The sequence below is a fragment of the Taeniopygia guttata genome, chromosome 27 (genome assembly GCF_048771995.1).
Source record: "Taeniopygia guttata chromosome 27, bTaeGut7.mat, whole genome shotgun sequence".
Classification (NCBI taxonomy): Eukaryota; Metazoa; Chordata; class Aves; order Passeriformes; family Estrildidae; genus Taeniopygia; species Taeniopygia guttata.
This window is the reverse complement of record NC_133052.1, coordinates 1075075-1091014: the sequence shown is the minus strand read 5'-3', so window position 1 is coordinate 1091014 and position 15940 is coordinate 1075075. Positions and strand designations below refer to the sequence as shown.

At 59.7% G+C, this 15940-nt stretch overlaps 2 protein-coding genes across 12 annotated transcripts; one reads left to right on the top strand and one right to left on the bottom strand.

Moving 5' to 3' along the window:
- The first annotated feature begins 567 nt into the window (after positions 1 to 567).
- On the top strand, positions 568 to 5463 carry SNF8 (SNF8 subunit of ESCRT-II). 3 transcript variants are annotated; one of them, XM_072919080.1, is made up of 8 exons: positions 568 to 694; positions 1019 to 1069; positions 1209 to 1347; positions 1717 to 1821; positions 2316 to 2388; positions 2926 to 3067; positions 3765 to 3839; positions 4618 to 5463. In XM_072919080.1, the coding sequence occupies exons 1-8, from the start codon at positions 641 to 643 to the stop codon at positions 4735 to 4737; spliced, it is 759 nt and encodes a 252-aa protein (XP_072775181.1). In that variant the 5' UTR covers positions 568 to 640; the 3' UTR covers positions 4738 to 5463. The 3 variants fall into 3 exon arrangements, with proteins under 3 accessions (XP_072775181.1, XP_072775180.1, XP_032599607.3); XM_072919079.1 differs by lacking the exon at positions 4618 to 5463 and adding an exon at positions 4269 to 4466 and having other exon boundaries at positions 1248 to 1347; XM_032743716.3 differs by lacking the exon at positions 4618 to 5463 and adding an exon at positions 4269 to 4466.
- A 317-nt stretch (positions 5464 to 5780) lies between these two features.
- UBE2Z (ubiquitin conjugating enzyme E2 Z) lies at positions 5781 to 15379 on the bottom strand. Of its 9 annotated transcripts, none has more exons than XM_072919073.1 (10): positions 14911 to 15378; positions 13306 to 13378; positions 12319 to 12506; positions 11554 to 11665; positions 9973 to 10085; positions 9346 to 9436; positions 8412 to 8686; positions 6458 to 7718; positions 6230 to 6411; positions 5781 to 6161 (listed from the first exon to the last, which is right to left on the bottom strand). In XM_072919073.1, the coding sequence occupies exons 1-7, from the start codon at positions 15225 to 15227 to the stop codon at positions 8513 to 8515; spliced, it is 1068 nt and encodes a 355-aa protein (XP_072775174.1). In that variant the 5' UTR covers positions 15228 to 15378; the 3' UTR covers positions 5781 to 6161; positions 6230 to 6411; positions 6458 to 7718; positions 8412 to 8512. The 9 variants fall into 9 exon arrangements, with proteins under 9 accessions (XP_072775174.1, XP_072775172.1, XP_072775173.1 ...); XM_072919071.1 differs by having other exon boundaries at positions 6230 to 6616; positions 6663 to 7718; XM_072919072.1 differs by having other exon boundaries at positions 6230 to 6639; positions 6777 to 7718.
- Positions 15380 to 15940: the final 561 nt, after the last annotated feature.

Genomic DNA, 15940 nt, shown 5'->3' with positions numbered 1-15940 from the left:
TTCCCAATTCCCATTCCCAATTCCCAATTCCCATTCCCAATTCCCAATTCCCATTCCCATTCCCCAGTTCCCAATTCCCATTCCCATTCCCATTCCCATATCCCCATTCCCACATTCCCGTTCCCATCCCCATTCCCATTCCCCATCCCCGTTCCCATTCCCATTCCCATTCCCGTTCCCGTTCCCGTTCCCGTTCCCGTTCTTTGGGCTCTGTCGCCCTCTGCCGGCCGAGCCGAAACATTCCCCGGAAAACGGGAACGCGCCGCGGGCCGGGAAATCCCAACCCCAAAAAATCCCAACAACTTATTGCTATTGTCGTTATCGTTAGCAATTATCGATTACCGTTATTAGTTATTGATAACTGTAATATGAACAATACATTTATTTTTAATAATAGGTACTATAATTATAATAAAAATAAGAATTAAAAATTAAATTTAGGAATATAACCAATAAAATTTACCCTTTACCCCTTTGCCCCTTTACCCCTTTAACCCTTTCCCTGCCGGCGCGCCCTGAATGGGGGGGGCGGTTCCTTTCCCGCGCGCGGCGCCGCTCGATGACGTCACGCGCGGCCGGTCGGTGCCGTCGCGCGGCGCCGCCCGATGACGTCAGGCGCGGCGGCGGCGGCGGGGCCGGGATGCACCGGCGGGGGGTGGGGGCGGGGGCGATCGCCCGGAGGAAACTGACCGAGGTGACCGGACAGAGGGACGGGGGACAGGGACGGACAGAGGGACAGACTGTGGGATTGGGCCGGTTTGGGTTCCCGGGGTTTGGGGCTGTCCCGGTGTCCCGGTTTGGGGCTGTCCCGGTTTGGGGTTCCCTGCCTTTGGGGCTGTCCCGGTTTGGGGCTGTCCCGGTTTGGGGTTCCCTGCCTTTGGGGTTGTCCCGGTTTGGGGCTGTCCCGGTTTGGGGCTGTCCCGGTTTGGGGCTGTCCCGGTTTGGGATTCTCTGCCTTTGGGGCTGTCCCGGTTTGGGGCTGTCCCGGTATTCCCGCCCTGATCCCGTCTCCCCCCAGGCCAAGTACAAGGAGCGAGGGACGGTCCTGGCCGAGGATCAGCTGGCCCAGGTGGGAATTCCCTCCCTGGGCGCGGGGTCCCTGTCCCTGTGTCACTGTCCCCAATGTCCCCATCCCTGTCCTGTCCCCGTCCCTGTCCCTGTCCCCAATGTCCCCAATGTCCCCGTCGGTGTCCCCGCGTGTCCCGCAGATGTCGCGGCAGCTGGAGACGTTCCGGACGCACCTCCAGGCCTTCGCCAGCCGCCACAAGCAGGAGATCCGCCGCAGCCCCGAGTTCCGCCTGCACTTCCAGCACATGTGCGCCGCCATCGGCGTCGACCCGCTGGCCTGTGAGGGGACAGGGACAGTGGGGGACAGCAGGGACACGGGGGACAGGGGGGACAGGGGGGACACAGGGGACGATGGGGACACGGGGACACAGGGGACAACGGGGGGACAGCCAGGGGCCAGCAGGGACAATGGGGACAGGGGGGCACAGCAGTGGGGACAGTGGGAGGGCAGCAGGGGGAGTGGGGACAAACCCTAAACCTGTACCCCAGACCCATCCCCAACCCCGTACCCCAATCCCCAGTCCTATTCCCCGTCCCATTCCCAATCCCGTTCCCAGTCCCATACCCCATTCCCAATCCCTGTCCCCGTTCCCATTGGCTCGGGCTCGGGGTGCCCCGGCTGTCTCTGATCCCCGTCCCTGCCCGCAGCTGGAAAAGGTTTCTGGGCTGAGCTGCTCGGGGTCGGAGATTTCTACTACGAGCTCGGGGTGCAGATCATCGAGGTGTGCCTGGCGCTGCGGCACCGCAACGGAGGTGGGCACGGGGATCCAGCATTGATCCGGGGATCCGTCATTAATCTGGGGATCCGTCATTGATCCGGGGATCCATCCCTGATCCGGGGACACAGCCCTGCACGGGGATCCGTCCCTGATCCATGGATCCAGCATTGATCCGGGGATCCGTCACTGATCCGGGGATCCATCCCTGATCCGGGGACACAGCCCTGCACGGGGATCCATCCCTGATCCATGGATCCATCACTGATCCGGGGACACGGCCCTGCACGGAGATCCATCCCTGATCAATGGATCCATCATCCCTGATCCAAGGATCCATCCCTGATCCGGGGATCCATCCCTGATCCAGGGGTCCATCATTGATCCAGGGATCCACTCCTGATCCAGGGATCCCTAATCCCCCCAAAATCCCCATAAAATCCCCTAAAACCCGCTGGCTGGGCCGGGTTGGGCGGGAATTCCCGGGAATTCCGTGGGGATTCCTGCAGGACAGTTTTGGGGCTCCCGCAGGGCTGATCACGCTGGAGGAGCTGCAGCAGCAGGTGCTGAAGGGCCGCGGGAAGTTCGCGCAGGACGTCAGCGCGTGAGTGCGGCGGGATCCGGAATTCATCGGGAATTCCTCGGGAATCCCTCGGGATTTTGGGCTGGGATTGGGAATTCCCCGGGAATCCCTTGGGATCTGCAGCCGCAGCTCAGGGATTGCTGAGATTGAGATTTTTTCCTCTAAAAATCCAACCCCGGGAGGATTTTTCCCTAAATCCAACTCCTGGAAGGATTTTTCCCCTAAAAATCCAGTCCCACGAGGATTTTTCCCTAAATCCAACCCTGTAAGGATTTTTCCCTAAATCCAAATCCTGGAAGGGTTTTTACCCTAAAAATCCAGTCCCACGAGGATTTTCCCCCTACAAATCCAACCCCTGGAAGGATTTTTCCCTAAAATCCAACCCCGTGAGGATTTTTCCCCTAAAAACCAACCCCGCAAGGATTTTTCCCTAAAATCCAACCCCGTGAGGATTTTTCCCCTAAAAACCAACCCCGCAAGAATTTTCCCCTAAAATCCAACCCCGTGAGGATTTTTTCCCTAAAATCCAACCCCACGAGGACTTTTCCCTGAAATCAGGGACGATCTGCTCCGAGCCATCAAGAAGCTGAAGGTTCTGGGCAGCGGCTTCGGGATCATCCCGGTGGGAGGAACGGTCCTGGTGCAGTCGGTGCCCGCCGAGCTCAACATGGACCACACGGTGCTGCTGCAGCTGGCCGAGGTGGGGACACTGGGGTTTACTGGGATTTACTGGGATTTAATGGGATTTACTGGGATTTACTGGGATTTACTGGGATTGGGAATGGGACATGGAGCACACGGTGCTGCTGCAGCTGGCCGAGGTGGGAACGCTGGGATTTACTGGGATTTACTGGGATTTACTGGGATTTACTGGGATTGGGAATGGGACATGGAGCACACGGTGCTGCTGCAGCTGGCAGAGGTGGGATTGACTGGGATTACTGGGATTTACTGGGATTGACTGGGATTTACTGGGAATGGCATTGGGAATGGGAATGGGTATTGGGAATGGGAATGGATATTGGGAATGTGAATGGGGATTGGTAGGAATGACACCAGGAATGGGAACTGGGAATGGGGAATTGGTGGGAATGACACTGGGAAAAGGGGAATTTGTGGAATGATGGCTGGGAATGGGGAATTTGTGGAATGACAGCTGGAAAAGGGCTGGGAGTGGGAAATTGGTGCTTCCAGGACTGGGAATTACGGTCGGATCAGGCTCGTGGGCAGAGCTGCCGAGGTGTGGATTTAAACCTGGAGGAAAACAGCCAGAAACCCCCCCGGTGTTCCCATAAAAACCGGGATTGGGCTGGACTGGGGTGGGGCTGGAGGGTCCCTGCTCCGCTGGGATTGGAGCCCAGATGGATTTTGGATTTTTCCTGGTTTTTTTTTCCCAGAAAAAGGGATTTGTGACAGTCAGCGAGATCCGGGACAGCCTCAACTGGGAGACGGAGCGAGCGAAGCAGGCGCTGGTAGGTGGGAAACTGGGAATGGGAAATTGGGAAACTGGGAATGGGGATGGGGATGGGAAACTGGGAATGGGGATGGGGAACTGGGAATGGGGAACTGGGAATGGGAAACTGGGAAATTGGGAATGGGGAACTGGGAATGGGAAACTGGGAATGGGGAACTGGGAATGGGAAACTGGGAATGGGGAACTGGGAATGGGAATGGGAAACTGGGAATGGGAAACTGGGAATGGGGAACTGGGAATGGGAAACTGGGAATGGGGAACTGGGAAATTTGGTGTGGGAAAATGGGAGTGGGAAATTTGGGATAAGAATGAGGAATTGGGGATGGGAAAGTGGGAATGGGATGTTAATGGGAACAGCAACGGCAACTCAGCACATCCCAGTCCATCCCAGTCCCTCCCCAGTCATTCCCAGTCCATTCCCGTCCAGGAGCACCTGCTGAAGGAGGGCATGGCCTGGCTGGGTCCCAGGCCCATTCCCGTTATTCCCAACCCCGTTATTCCCGTTATTCCAGGAGCACCTGCTGAAGGAGGGCATGGCCTGGCTGGGTCCCATTCCCGTTATTCCCAACCCCGTTATTCCCAATCCCGTTATTCCAGGAGCACCTGCTGAAGGAGGGCATGGCCTGGCTGGGTCCCAGGCCCATTCCCGTTATTCCCAATCCCGTTATTCCCGTTATTCCCGTTATTCCAGGAGCACCTGCTGAAGGAGGGCATGGCCTGGCTGGGTCCCAATTCCATTCCCGTTATTCCCAATCCCGTTATTCCCGTTATTCCAGGAGCACCTGCTGAAGGAGGGCATGGCCTGGCTGGACGCGCAGGCTCCGGCCGAGCCGCAGTTCTGGCTGCCCGCGCTCTTCTCCGAGCTCCACGCCCAGGACGGCGCCGCCGGGCCCTGACGGCGCCGGGAGTCCTCGGGAATCATCCCTGGAATCCTTGGGAATCATCCCTGGAATCCTCGGGAATCATCCCTGGAATCTCGGCTGGAATCCTCAGGAATTCCCCCTGGAATCCTCGGGAATCATCCCTGGAATCCTCCCTGGAATCTCGGCTGGAATCCCTGGGAATCCCCCCTAGAATCCTTGGGAATCCTGGCTGGAATCCCGGCTGGAATCCTCGGGAATCATCCCTGGAATCATCCCTGGAATCCCGGCTGGAATCCTCGGGAATCATCCCTGAAATCCTTGGGAATCCTGGCTGGAATCCTCGGGAATCTCCCCTGGAATCCCCTCCGGAGTCCTTGGGAATCCCAGCTGGAATCCTGGCTGGAATCCCCTCTGGAATCTCCCCTGGAATCCTGGCTGGAATCTCCTCAGGAATCCCACCCTTGAAGCCCTCCTGGGATCCTTGGGAATCTCCCTCCTGGAGTCTTTGGGAATTCCTCCTGGAGTCCTCAAAATCCTGGCTGTGATCATTCCCAGGATCCTCGGGAATCCCTCCTCGAGTACTTGGGAATCTCAGATGGAATCCCTCCCGGGATCCTTGGGAATCCCTCTGGAATCCCCTCCCGGGATCCTTGGGAATCCCTCTGGAATCCCCTCTGGGATACTTGGGAATCCCTCCCGGGATCCTTGGGAATCCTTCCCGGGGACAGCGGGACTGGGAATAAAAACTTTTGTACCAAATTCCTGAGCTCAGGGGAGTTCTGTGGGATCGATCCCTGCTGGATTCCGGGTGGGAATGGAATTCTGGCTCTGGAATTTTGGCTCCCAGCAGCGGGAGGAAGTTGTTTTCTGTAAGAATTCCCACTAAGGAACAGCACAGGCTCCGTTCTGCCAAAACAAAACTTTATTGCACAAAGGAAAAAAACAAAAAAAAGAAAAAAAAAGAAAGTAAATAGCCAGAAAACTGTGAAAAAAAAAAAAGGAAAAAAATCCCGGAAAAAAACCCCAAAACAAGGAAAAAAACGAAACTTCTGTACAACAGAAAACCACCAGAGATCTCCGAGTGACTCGTGTGCATTTATTGTTCTCAGCTCCATTCCAGTCTCTAAAAATCCCTTTCCTAAAACGTCTCTGCCCAGGGCAGCGGCTGGGGGATTGTCACGGGAAGGGACGGGAATTCCCATCCCTGGAAAAGCTGGAAAAGCTGGAAAAGCTGCCCAGCCCCGCCCCAGGGGTGACAAAGGTGACAGCGAGGAGGTGGCACCGACCCCTTCACCTGAGGGTCCCCTCGAGGGTTAAATCCAAACCAGGTTTGGGTGGAGAAAGGGGGAACAATTCCCGAGATTTTGGGGAAAATTCCCCATTTTTTACCTCAGAAATTCCCTGTTTTCCACCTCAGAAATTGCCATTTCTCAGCAAGGAATTTCCCCATTTTCCACCTCAGAAATTCCTCGTTTTCCACCTCAGACATTCCCATTTCTCAGCACGGAAATTCCTCGTTTTCCACCTCAGAAATTGCCATTTCTCAGCAAGGAAATTCCCCATTTCCCAGCATGGAAATTCCTCATTTTCCACCACAGAAATTCCTTCTTTTCCACCTCAGAAATTCCCCGTTTTCCACCACAGAATTTCCCCGTTTTTCACCTCAGACATTCCCATTTCTCAGCAAGGAAATTCCCCATTTTACACCTCAGAAATTCCCCGTTTTCCACCTCAGAAATTCCTGATTTTCCACCTCAGAAATTGCCATTTCTCAGCACAGAAATTCCCCATTTTCCACCACAGAAATTCCGTATTTTCCACCTCAGAAATTCCCCGTTTTCCACCACAGAATTTCCCCATTTTTCACCTCAGACATTCCCATTTCTCAGCAAGGAAATTCCCCATTTTACACCTCAGAAATTCCCCGTTTTCCACCTCAGAAATTCCTGATTTTCCACCTCAGAAATTGCCATTTCTCAGCACAGAAATTCCCCATTCCCCAGCATGGAAATTCCTCGTTTTCCACCACAGAAATTCCGTATTTTCCACCTCAGAAATTCCCCATTTTTCACCTCAGACATTCCCATTTCTCAGCAAGGAAATTCCCCATTTTCCACCTCAGAAATTGCCATTTCTCAGCAAGGAAATTCCCCATTTTCCACCTCAGAAATCGCCCATTCCCCCGTTCCTGCTGCTGCAATCCCGGGGGATTTGGGCTGGAATCGTCCCAGGGGATTTGGGCTGGAATCGTCCCAGGGGATTTGGGCTGGAATCGTCCCGGGGGGATTTGGGCTCCCGCTGCCCCTCGGGATGAGGATCCCGGGCTGGGAATTTCTCCCAGCTCCAGCAGGATCCAAACTGGGGCCAAACTGGTGGGGAGGGAAGCGGGGGGAGGACGAAATGTCCGATTTTTGTGTCCTGAACCAAGCGCCGAGCTCCTGCTGCCCCAAACTCTGCCCCGGGGGGGGACCGCCAGTGCCACCAGTGCCACCAGTGCCACCTCTGCCACCAGTGCCACCAGTGCCACCTCTGCCACCAGTGCCACCTCTGCCACCAGTGCCACCTCTGAGTGTCACCGCAGCTCAGGACCTGCTCCCGACACTCCCGGAGCTCCCAAAAAACGCGGAATTTTACAATTTGGCGAAGGAGTTTGTCCCAGAGTCCGGCCGGAATTGTCCCTCCTCCCTCCGGCGTCTCCGTGGGGTGGTGGCAGCGGGGAGGGGACACGGGGGACACAGAGAATTCCAGGTGAGGGAAAAGCCCCTCCCAAAAGGCCGAATCCGAACGGAGGCTGAGGGAAATAAACGCAAACGGATCCTGGAGCGCTCCCCTCCTCTCTGACCGACGCCTTCCTCCTCCTCCTCCCCTTCCCCAAACCTCCAGCGTGAACAAATCCATGGATTCTGCAGTTCCCACTGGCCACATGAAGTCTCCAAAGTGCCCCAGGGCTCGAGTAAAGCTTTGGGGAAGGAGCCCCAGTTCCAGCAGTGAGAATTCCTTTATCTTTGGTCTGCCTAGAAGAAAGACACCAGGGAGGCCGCGGCTCTCCCAAATTCCACCTGGACACGGCCCAGCTCATCCAGGCACTCACTCGGGTGAGGGCTCCCTCCCTGCCCAGGAGCACAAAAGCTCTCGGGGTTTTGCAGTCTGGAGCTCATTCCTTAGTCGAAAAAGAAAAAACAAAACCAAGGAAAAAGAAAAAAAGAAAAAAAGGGAAAAAAAACCCAACAAACAAACAAAAAAACCCAAACAAAAACCCCAAACAAAACAACAAAAAACAAAAAAAAACCCACAAAAAAACAACAACAACAAAAAAAACCACAAAAAACCCACAAAAAAAGCAAAACGAAAAAAACCCCAAAACAAACAAAAAACCCCAAAAAAACAAAAACAAAAAAAACCCAGAAACTCAAAAAAACTACAAAAAACAAACAAAAAACAAAAACGAAAAACCAAAAAAAAAACCCAAAAAAACCCACCAAAAAAACCAAACAAAAAGAAACAAAAAAACCCAAAAAAAGCCCCCAAAACAACAACAATAAAAAACCCTCACAAAAACCACCAAAAAAACAGAAACCAAAAAAACCACCAAAAAACTGGGAAAAAAATTTAAAACAATTTTAAAAACCCCAAAAAATTACCCCAAGCAGTGTAGACGCTCTCCAGAAAACCCCAAAAACACGCTGATGCCGCATGCCAGGAGGTACCTTTGTCCGAGAGGAGGCTGTGCCGAGCCGGGCTGTGCAGATTTTGGGAATTCTCCTCGGGGATGCTTGGAGCGGCGGGAGGAGGAGGAGGAGGAGGCCGGCTAGGCGCGGGGGCAGCCCTGCGGCTCGGGCTCGGGCTCCGAGGAGCTGCTCTCCGAGTCCAGCTCGGCGCTGTCCTGCTGCTGCTGCCGCTCCCGCAGCCGCGCCCGCAGCGCCTGCAGCCGCCCCAGCAGCGCCTGGTAGTCAAAGTGCCCGCGCTTCTCCCCGAACGGGTCCTGGGGACGGAACCGGGTCAGAGCGGGGGGAAACGGGCATCGGGGCGGCAGGAGGGGGATATTGCACCGGGGAGGGGCCCGGAGCTGCCCCTGGAGGGAATCCTGGAATTCCTCCTGGACAGGATCCTGGAATTGCCCTGGACGGGATCCTTGAATCTTTTCTGGACAGGATCCTTAAATTGCCCTGGACAGGATCCTGGGATTCCCCTGGACAGGATCCTGGAACTCCCCCTGGAGAGGATCCTTGGAAAGGATCTACCCTTGAAGAGGGTCCTGAAATTCCCCTGGAGAGAATCCTTGAATTTCCCCTGGGAGAGGATCCTTGGACAGGATCTTCCCCTTGGAAAGTGCCCTCGAAATTCCCCCTGGAGAGGATCCTTCCCTTGGAGAGGATCCTGAAATTCCCCCTCGAGACAAGAATCCCATCTTTGAATTCCCCCCTGGACAAGATCCTTCAAATTCCCTCGATCTCCTTAAATTCCTCCTGGAGAGGATCCTGAAACTCCTCCTGGAGAGGATCCTGAAACTCCCTCTGTCTCCTCAAATTCCCCCTGGAGAACAAGGACCCATCCTTGGATTCCCCCTAGTGCTGCACATCTGTCCAGCCCCAGCTGTGCCCCAGCCGTGTCCCCCAGCTGTCCCCAGCCGTGCCCCCTCACCTGCATGCTCTGGCCCTGCAGGTGCAGCCGCTCCTTGCACACACCCTCGTAGAAGTCCAGGTACTCCATGAAGGATTTCTCCATCACACCCCTGGGGACACGGGGGGACACGGTCACCGTGGCCCTGGGGACACTTGTGGGGCACCCGGGTCCTGCTGGCACGGCCTGGGCGTCCCTGGGGCAGCGGGGAGGGGACAGAAGGGACAGAGCCAGGGGAGGGGACAGAACCAGGGCCACCCCTGTGCATGTCCCTCCCAGAGCTGTCCCCAGCCCCTCCCAGTGTCCCCAGTCCCCAGGTGTCCCCATCCCTGGTGTCCCCAGTCCCCCAGTGTCCTTGTCCCCAGTGTCCCCAGCCCCCCCTGGACATGTCCCCAGCCCCCCTGGACGTGTCCCCAGCCCCTCTGGACGTGTCCCCAGCCCCTCTGGACGTGTCCCCAGCCCCCCAGGACATGTCCCCAGCCCGCCTGGACATGTCCCCATCCCGCCTGGACATGTCCCCAGCCCCCCTGGATGTGTCCCCAGCCCCCCTGGACATGTCCCCAGCCCCCCTGGACGTGTCCCCAGCCCCCCAGAGCTGTCCCCAGCCCCCCTGGACATGTCCCCTGCCCCCTGGCAGTGTCCCCGTACCGGAGGGGCTCGGGGCAGGGACACTTTCCCTCCAGCATGTCGCACACGGCCACGCGGATGGTCTCGTGCCGGATGCACTCGTTGTAGTTCTTGCTGTCCCCGGGGTGCCGCTCCTGGGGATGGCAGCGTGAGGGCAGAGCTGGCCTGAGCAAGGCCTGAACCCGGCCTGAGCCCGGCCTGAGCCAGGCCTGAGCAAGGCCTGAACCCGGCCTGAGCCCGGCCTGAGCAAGGCCTGAGCCCGGCCTGAGCCAGGCCTGAGCCCGGCCTGAGCAAGGCCTGAGCCCGGCCTGAGCCCGGCCTGAGCAAGGCCTGAGCCAGGCCTGAGCAAGGCCTGAGCAAGGCCTGAGCCAGGCCTGAGCCCGGCCTGAGCAAGGCCTGAGCCCGGCCTGAGCAAGGCCTGAGCCTGGCCTGAGCCCGGCCTGAGCAAGGCCTGAGCCCGGCCTGAGCAAGGCCTGAGCCTGGCCTGAGCCCGGCCTGAGCAAGGCCTGAGCCAGGCCTGAGCCAGGCCTGAGCCCGGCCTGAGCAAGGCCTGAGCCCGGCCTGAGCCCGGCCTGAGCAAGGCCTGAGCCCGGCCTGAGCAAGGCCTGAGCAAGGCCTGAGCCCGGCCTGAGCAAGGCCTGAGCAAGGCCTGAGCCCGGCCTGAGCACGGCCTGAGCAAGGCCTGAGCAAGGCCTGAGCCCGGCCTGAGCCCGGCCTGAGCCCGGCCTGAGCAAGGCCTGAGCCCGGCCTGAGCAAGGCCTGAGCAAGGCCTGAGCCCGGCCTGAGCCCGGCCTGAGCAAGGCCTGAGCCCGGCCTGAACCCGGCCTGAACAAGGCCTGAGCAAGGCCTGAGCCCGGCCTGAGCAAGGCCTGAGCCCGGCCTGAGCCTGGCCTGAGCCTGGCCTGAGCCCGGCCTGAGCCCGGCCTGAGCCTGGCCTGAGCAAGGCCTGAGCCCGGCCTGAGCCTGGCCTGAGCCCGGCCTGAGCAAGGCCTGAGCAAGGCCTGAGCCCGGCCTGAGCCCGGCCTGAGCCTGGCCTGAGCAAGGCCTGAGCAAGGCCTGAGCACGGCCTGAGCAAGGCCTGAGCCCGGCCTGAGCCCGGCCTGAGCAAGGCCTGAGCCCGGCCTGAGCAAGGCCTGAGCAAGGCCTGAGCCCGGCCTGAGCCCGGCCTGAGCCTGGCCTGAGCAAGGCCTGAGCCCGGCCTGAGCCCGGCCTGAACAAGGCCTGAGCAAGGCCTGAGCAGTGCAGAGCTGAACTCCCAAATAATTCCAGGCTGGGCTCCCAGTTAGTCCCAGGCTGGAATCCCAGTTAGTCCCAGTCTGGGCTCCCAGTTAGTCCCAGGCTGGAATCCCAGTTAAATCCAGGCTGAGGTCCCACTTAGTCCCAGCCCGGCCCCCCGTTAGTCCCAGTTTGTAACCCCCGTTAGTCCCAGTTTGTAACCCCCGTTAGTCCCAGCCTGGGACCCCGGTTAGGCCCAGTTTGTAACCCCGGTTAGTCCCAGTCTGTAACCCCGGTTAGTCCCAGTCTGTAACCCCGGTTAGTCCCAGTCTATAACCCCAGTTAGGCCCAGTCTGTAACCCGGTTAGTCCCAGCTCGGCCCCTGACCTGCTCGAAGCCGGGCTCGTTGTGGTAGGGGTTCTCGGTCATCAGGGACTGGATGGAGATCAGCACCGAGGAGATGCTCTGGGCCGGGCTCCAGGCCGGGCCTGTCCACGTGCTGGGCAGCGGGGCAATTAACACGGGAATTAGCAGCTCTTTAATTAACCACCAGCACCGCCCCCATCACAATAATGCATTAATTAACCAGCAGCACTGCCCCCCCCCAACAGCAGAGCCCAAACATCTGGGGGAGCACAGCTGGGCCTGACCTGGGCCTGGCCTGGGCCTGGCCCTGAGCTGGGCCTAAACTTGCCCTGGCACAGCCTAAACTCTCTGGTCCTTCTGTCCGTGGTCAGCTGGCCCGGCCTTACCCCAGGCCCGAGATGCTGAGGCAGACCCCAGGCCCGGCTTACCCCTTAGGCCCGGCTTACCCCAGGATGCAGAGGCAGACCCCAGGCCCGGCTCAGCCCTTGGCCCGGCTCAGCCCTAGGCCCGGCTTACCCCAGGATGCTGAGGCAGACCCCAGGCCCAGCTCAGCCCTAGGCCCGGCTTACCCCAGGATGCTGAGGCAGACCCCAGGCCCAGCTTACCCCAGGATGCTGAGGCAGACTTTAGGCCCAGCTTACCCCTTGGGCCCAGCTTACCCCAGGATGCTGAGGCAGACCCCAGGCCCAGTTTACCCCTTAGGCCCGGCTTACCCCAGGATGCTGAGGCAGACCCCAGGATGCTGAGGCAGACCCCAGGCCCGGCTCAGCCCTAAGCCCGGCTTACCCCAGGATGCTGAGGCAGACCTTGCCGTTGCGGTAGAAGTTGGGGTTGAAGCGCACGGTGTTGTTGCCCGTGGTCAGCAGCTTGACGCGGGGCGGGTGGATGGGGTAGTCCGGGGGGCAGCGGAACAGGAACAGGAAGAAGCCGCCCTCGTAGGGGGTGTCGAAGGGGCCCGTGATCAGCGCGTGGATCTGCGGGAACACCGGGGACCTGCGGCACTCCCGGACCCCAAGGGGATCCCAGACCCTCCGGGGCTCCCAAACCCTCCAGGGCTCCCCAACCCTGCAGGGATCCTGAACCCTGTGGGGATCCCAAACCCTGCGGGGATCCTGAACCCTGTGGGGATCCCGGACCCTCCGGGGATCCCGAACCTTGCGGGGATCCCGGACCCTCCGGGGATCCCGGACCCTGTGGCATTCCCAAACCCTGCAGCATTCCGGAATCCTGCAGGGATCCCGAACCCTTCAGGGATCCCAAACCCTGTGGCATTCCCAAACCCTACGGCATTCCCCAACCCTGCAGAGTTCCTGAATCCTGTGGGGTTCCCGAATTCCACAGAGTTCCCAAACACCACGGGGTTCCCAAATCCTGCGGGGCTCCTGAACCCTGCAGAGCTCCTGAATCCTTCAGGGTTCCCAAATCCCACGGGGCTCGCTCCCAAACCCTCCAGCATTCCCAAATGCTCTGGTGTTCCCAAAGCCTCCAGCATTCCCAAACCCTCCATGGCTGCAGCATTCCCAAACTCTCTGCCATTCCCAAACCCTCTGCCATTCCCAAACCCTCCATGGGCCCAGCATTCCCAAACCCTCCATGGCTCCAGCATTCCCAAGCCCTCGATGGCTGCAGCATTCCCAAACCCTCCGGCATTCCCAGACCCGCTGGGCCCACCCCGCGGGAAGCCGGAGCCCCGCTGTTCCCTCTCCGGGACGATTCCAGCCGGGAAAGGCCCCGGATCCGGGAGGTGGGAGCAGGGGAGCCCCGAGCTCTCACCTTGGTCATGTCGTGGGGGTCGGGCACCACGAACATTCCCGGCGGCGGCTCCTTGTAAATGGACATGATATCCCTGGGAAAGGCAGCGGGATCAGCCGCGAGCCCGGCCCGGCGGGGTCGGAACCGGGAACCGGGATTGGGAACTGGGAACTGGGGTTGGAACCGGGGTTTGGAACTGGGATTGGGAACCGGGATTGGGAACGGGGATTGGAACCGGGAACTGGGATTGGAACCGGGAACTGGGATTGGAACTGGGGTAGGAACCGGGGTTTGGAACCAGGAACTGGGATTTGGAACTGGGATTGGGAACTGGGATTGGAACTGGGGTTGGAACCGGGATTGGAACCAGGGTTTGGAACTGGGGATTGGAACTGGGGTTGGAGCCGGGAACCGGGACTGGAACTGGCATCGGGAACCGGGAACTGGGACTGGAACTGGGATTGGGAACTGGGATTGGAACCGGGGATTGGAACTGGTATCGGGAACCAGAAACTGGGATTGGAACCGGGGTTTGGAACCGGGATTGGAACCGGGACTGGAACCGGGAACCGGGATTGGAACCGGCATTGGGAACCGGGAACTGGGATTGGAACCGGGGATTGGAACCAGAGATTGGAACTGGGATTTGGGAGGCTCGGGCTTGGCTCAGGGGAGCTCCGGGAGTGCAGCCCCAAAAGCAGCCCAGGAATTCTAGAGCACTCCTGGAATCCTTGGGAATCCTGGCTGGGATCCCCCCCGGAATCCTCAGGAATCCTGACTGGAATCCTTGGGAATCCCACCTGGAACCGCCCCCCCCGGAATCCTCAGGAACCCCCCCTGGAATTTCACCACCTCCAGCACCAGGAATTCCAATAAAAATGAAAATCCAGCGAAATTCCCGCTGTGAATTCCCAGGGGAATTCCACAGGGACCCCAGGCTGGGAATTCCAGGGCTGGGCAGAACCCGGGACAGAGCAAAGTGTCCCTGCCAAGGTCCCTCCCACCCCAAACCTGTCCCGGGACACCGGGAAGGACCAGGACACTGGGAAAGACCAGGACCTGTCCCTGTGTCTGTCCCGGGTCACCGGGAATGACCAGGACCTGTCCCGGGGCTTGTCCCGGGACACCGGGAAGGACCGGGAGCTGTCCCGGGGTTTGTCCCGGTCACCGGGAATGACCGGGACCTGTCCTGGGTCTGTCCCGGGTCACTGGGAAGGACCGGGAGCTGCTCCCGGTCACCGGGAAGGGCCGGGACCTGTCCCGGGGTTTGTCCCGGGTCACCGGGAAGGGCCGAGACCTGTCCTGGGTCTGTCACGGGTCACCGGGAGCTGTCCCCGTGTTTGTCCCGGGTCACCGGGAAGGGCCGAGACCTGTCCTGGGTCTGTCACGGGTCACCGGGAGCTGTCCCCGTGTCTGTCCCGGGTCACTGGGAAGGGCCGGGACCTGTCCCGGGGTCTGTCCCGGGTCACCGGCAGGCCCCACCGCTGTCCCCAGGCCCGTGCCCGGTGCGCGGTGCCGGGCCCGTTACCGGCCGCGGGGCCGAGCCGACCGCCGGGCCGCGCTCCGCGCCGGGCCCCGCTCTGCCGGTCCCGGTGCCGGTCCCGGTTCCGGTGCCGCCGCGCTCACCGCTTGATCCGCAGCAGGCAGGCCGCGCTGGGCCGCTCGCTGTCCCAGTCGCCGCTGACCGTGGGGTCCCAGAACGCCGAGTGCGTGAGCAGCGCGGCCCCCGCCGCCGCCGCCGCCGCCATCGGGGCGCCGCCGCTGCCGCCCGCCGCGCCGCTACCGGGCGCCGCGGCCGCGCCGAAACCCGCGGCCGCCCAGAGCTCGGCGGGGATGAAGACGCCGGGGGAGCCCGCGGCGCCGGGGGAGCCGCCGCCGCCGCCCGCCGGGAGCAGCGCGGCCGGGGCCGGGGCCGCGTCCTCCGCCGCGGGGCTCTCCGCCATGGCGGCTCGGCCCGCGCCGCTTCCGGGACTCCGCAGCACCGAGTCCCGCGGCCCGAGCGGCCCCGAGCGGCCCCGAGCGGCCCCCGCGCCCCGCGGAGACACAGCGCGAGCGGCGCCCTGAGGGGCGGGGCGGAGACAGCGCCCCCTGGCGGGCCGGAGGGACGGCGGAGGCGGCGGAGGGAGAGGGAGGGAATTGGGGAAAGATTAGGGAATTTGGGAAAGATTGGGGAATTTGGGATAGAGGGGGGAATTTGGGATAGAGGGGGGAATTTGGGATAGAGGGGGAATTTGGGAAAGAGTCGGGAATTTGGGGAAGATTGGGGAATTTGGGAAAGAGGGGGGAATTGGGGATAGATTAGGGAATTTGGGAAAGAGGGGGGAATTTGGGAAAGATTGGGGAACTCAGGAAAGAGTGGGGGATTTGGGATAGAGTGGGGAATTTGGGAAAGATTGGGGATTTTGGGAAAGAGTGGGGAATTTGGGATAGAGTGGGGAATTTGGGAAAGAGTGGGGAATTTGGGAAAGAGTGGGGAATTTGGGAAGAGGGGATTTGGGAAGGAAAGAGGGGATTTGGGAAGGAAATACCCAACCGCTGCTCACCACGTCCCCAAGTGTCACCTGCCCGGGTGACACCAGGAATTCTGTATCCAGGGAATTCTGTATCCCAGGAATTCTGTATCCCATTTCCCAGGGATACCAGGAATTCTGTATCC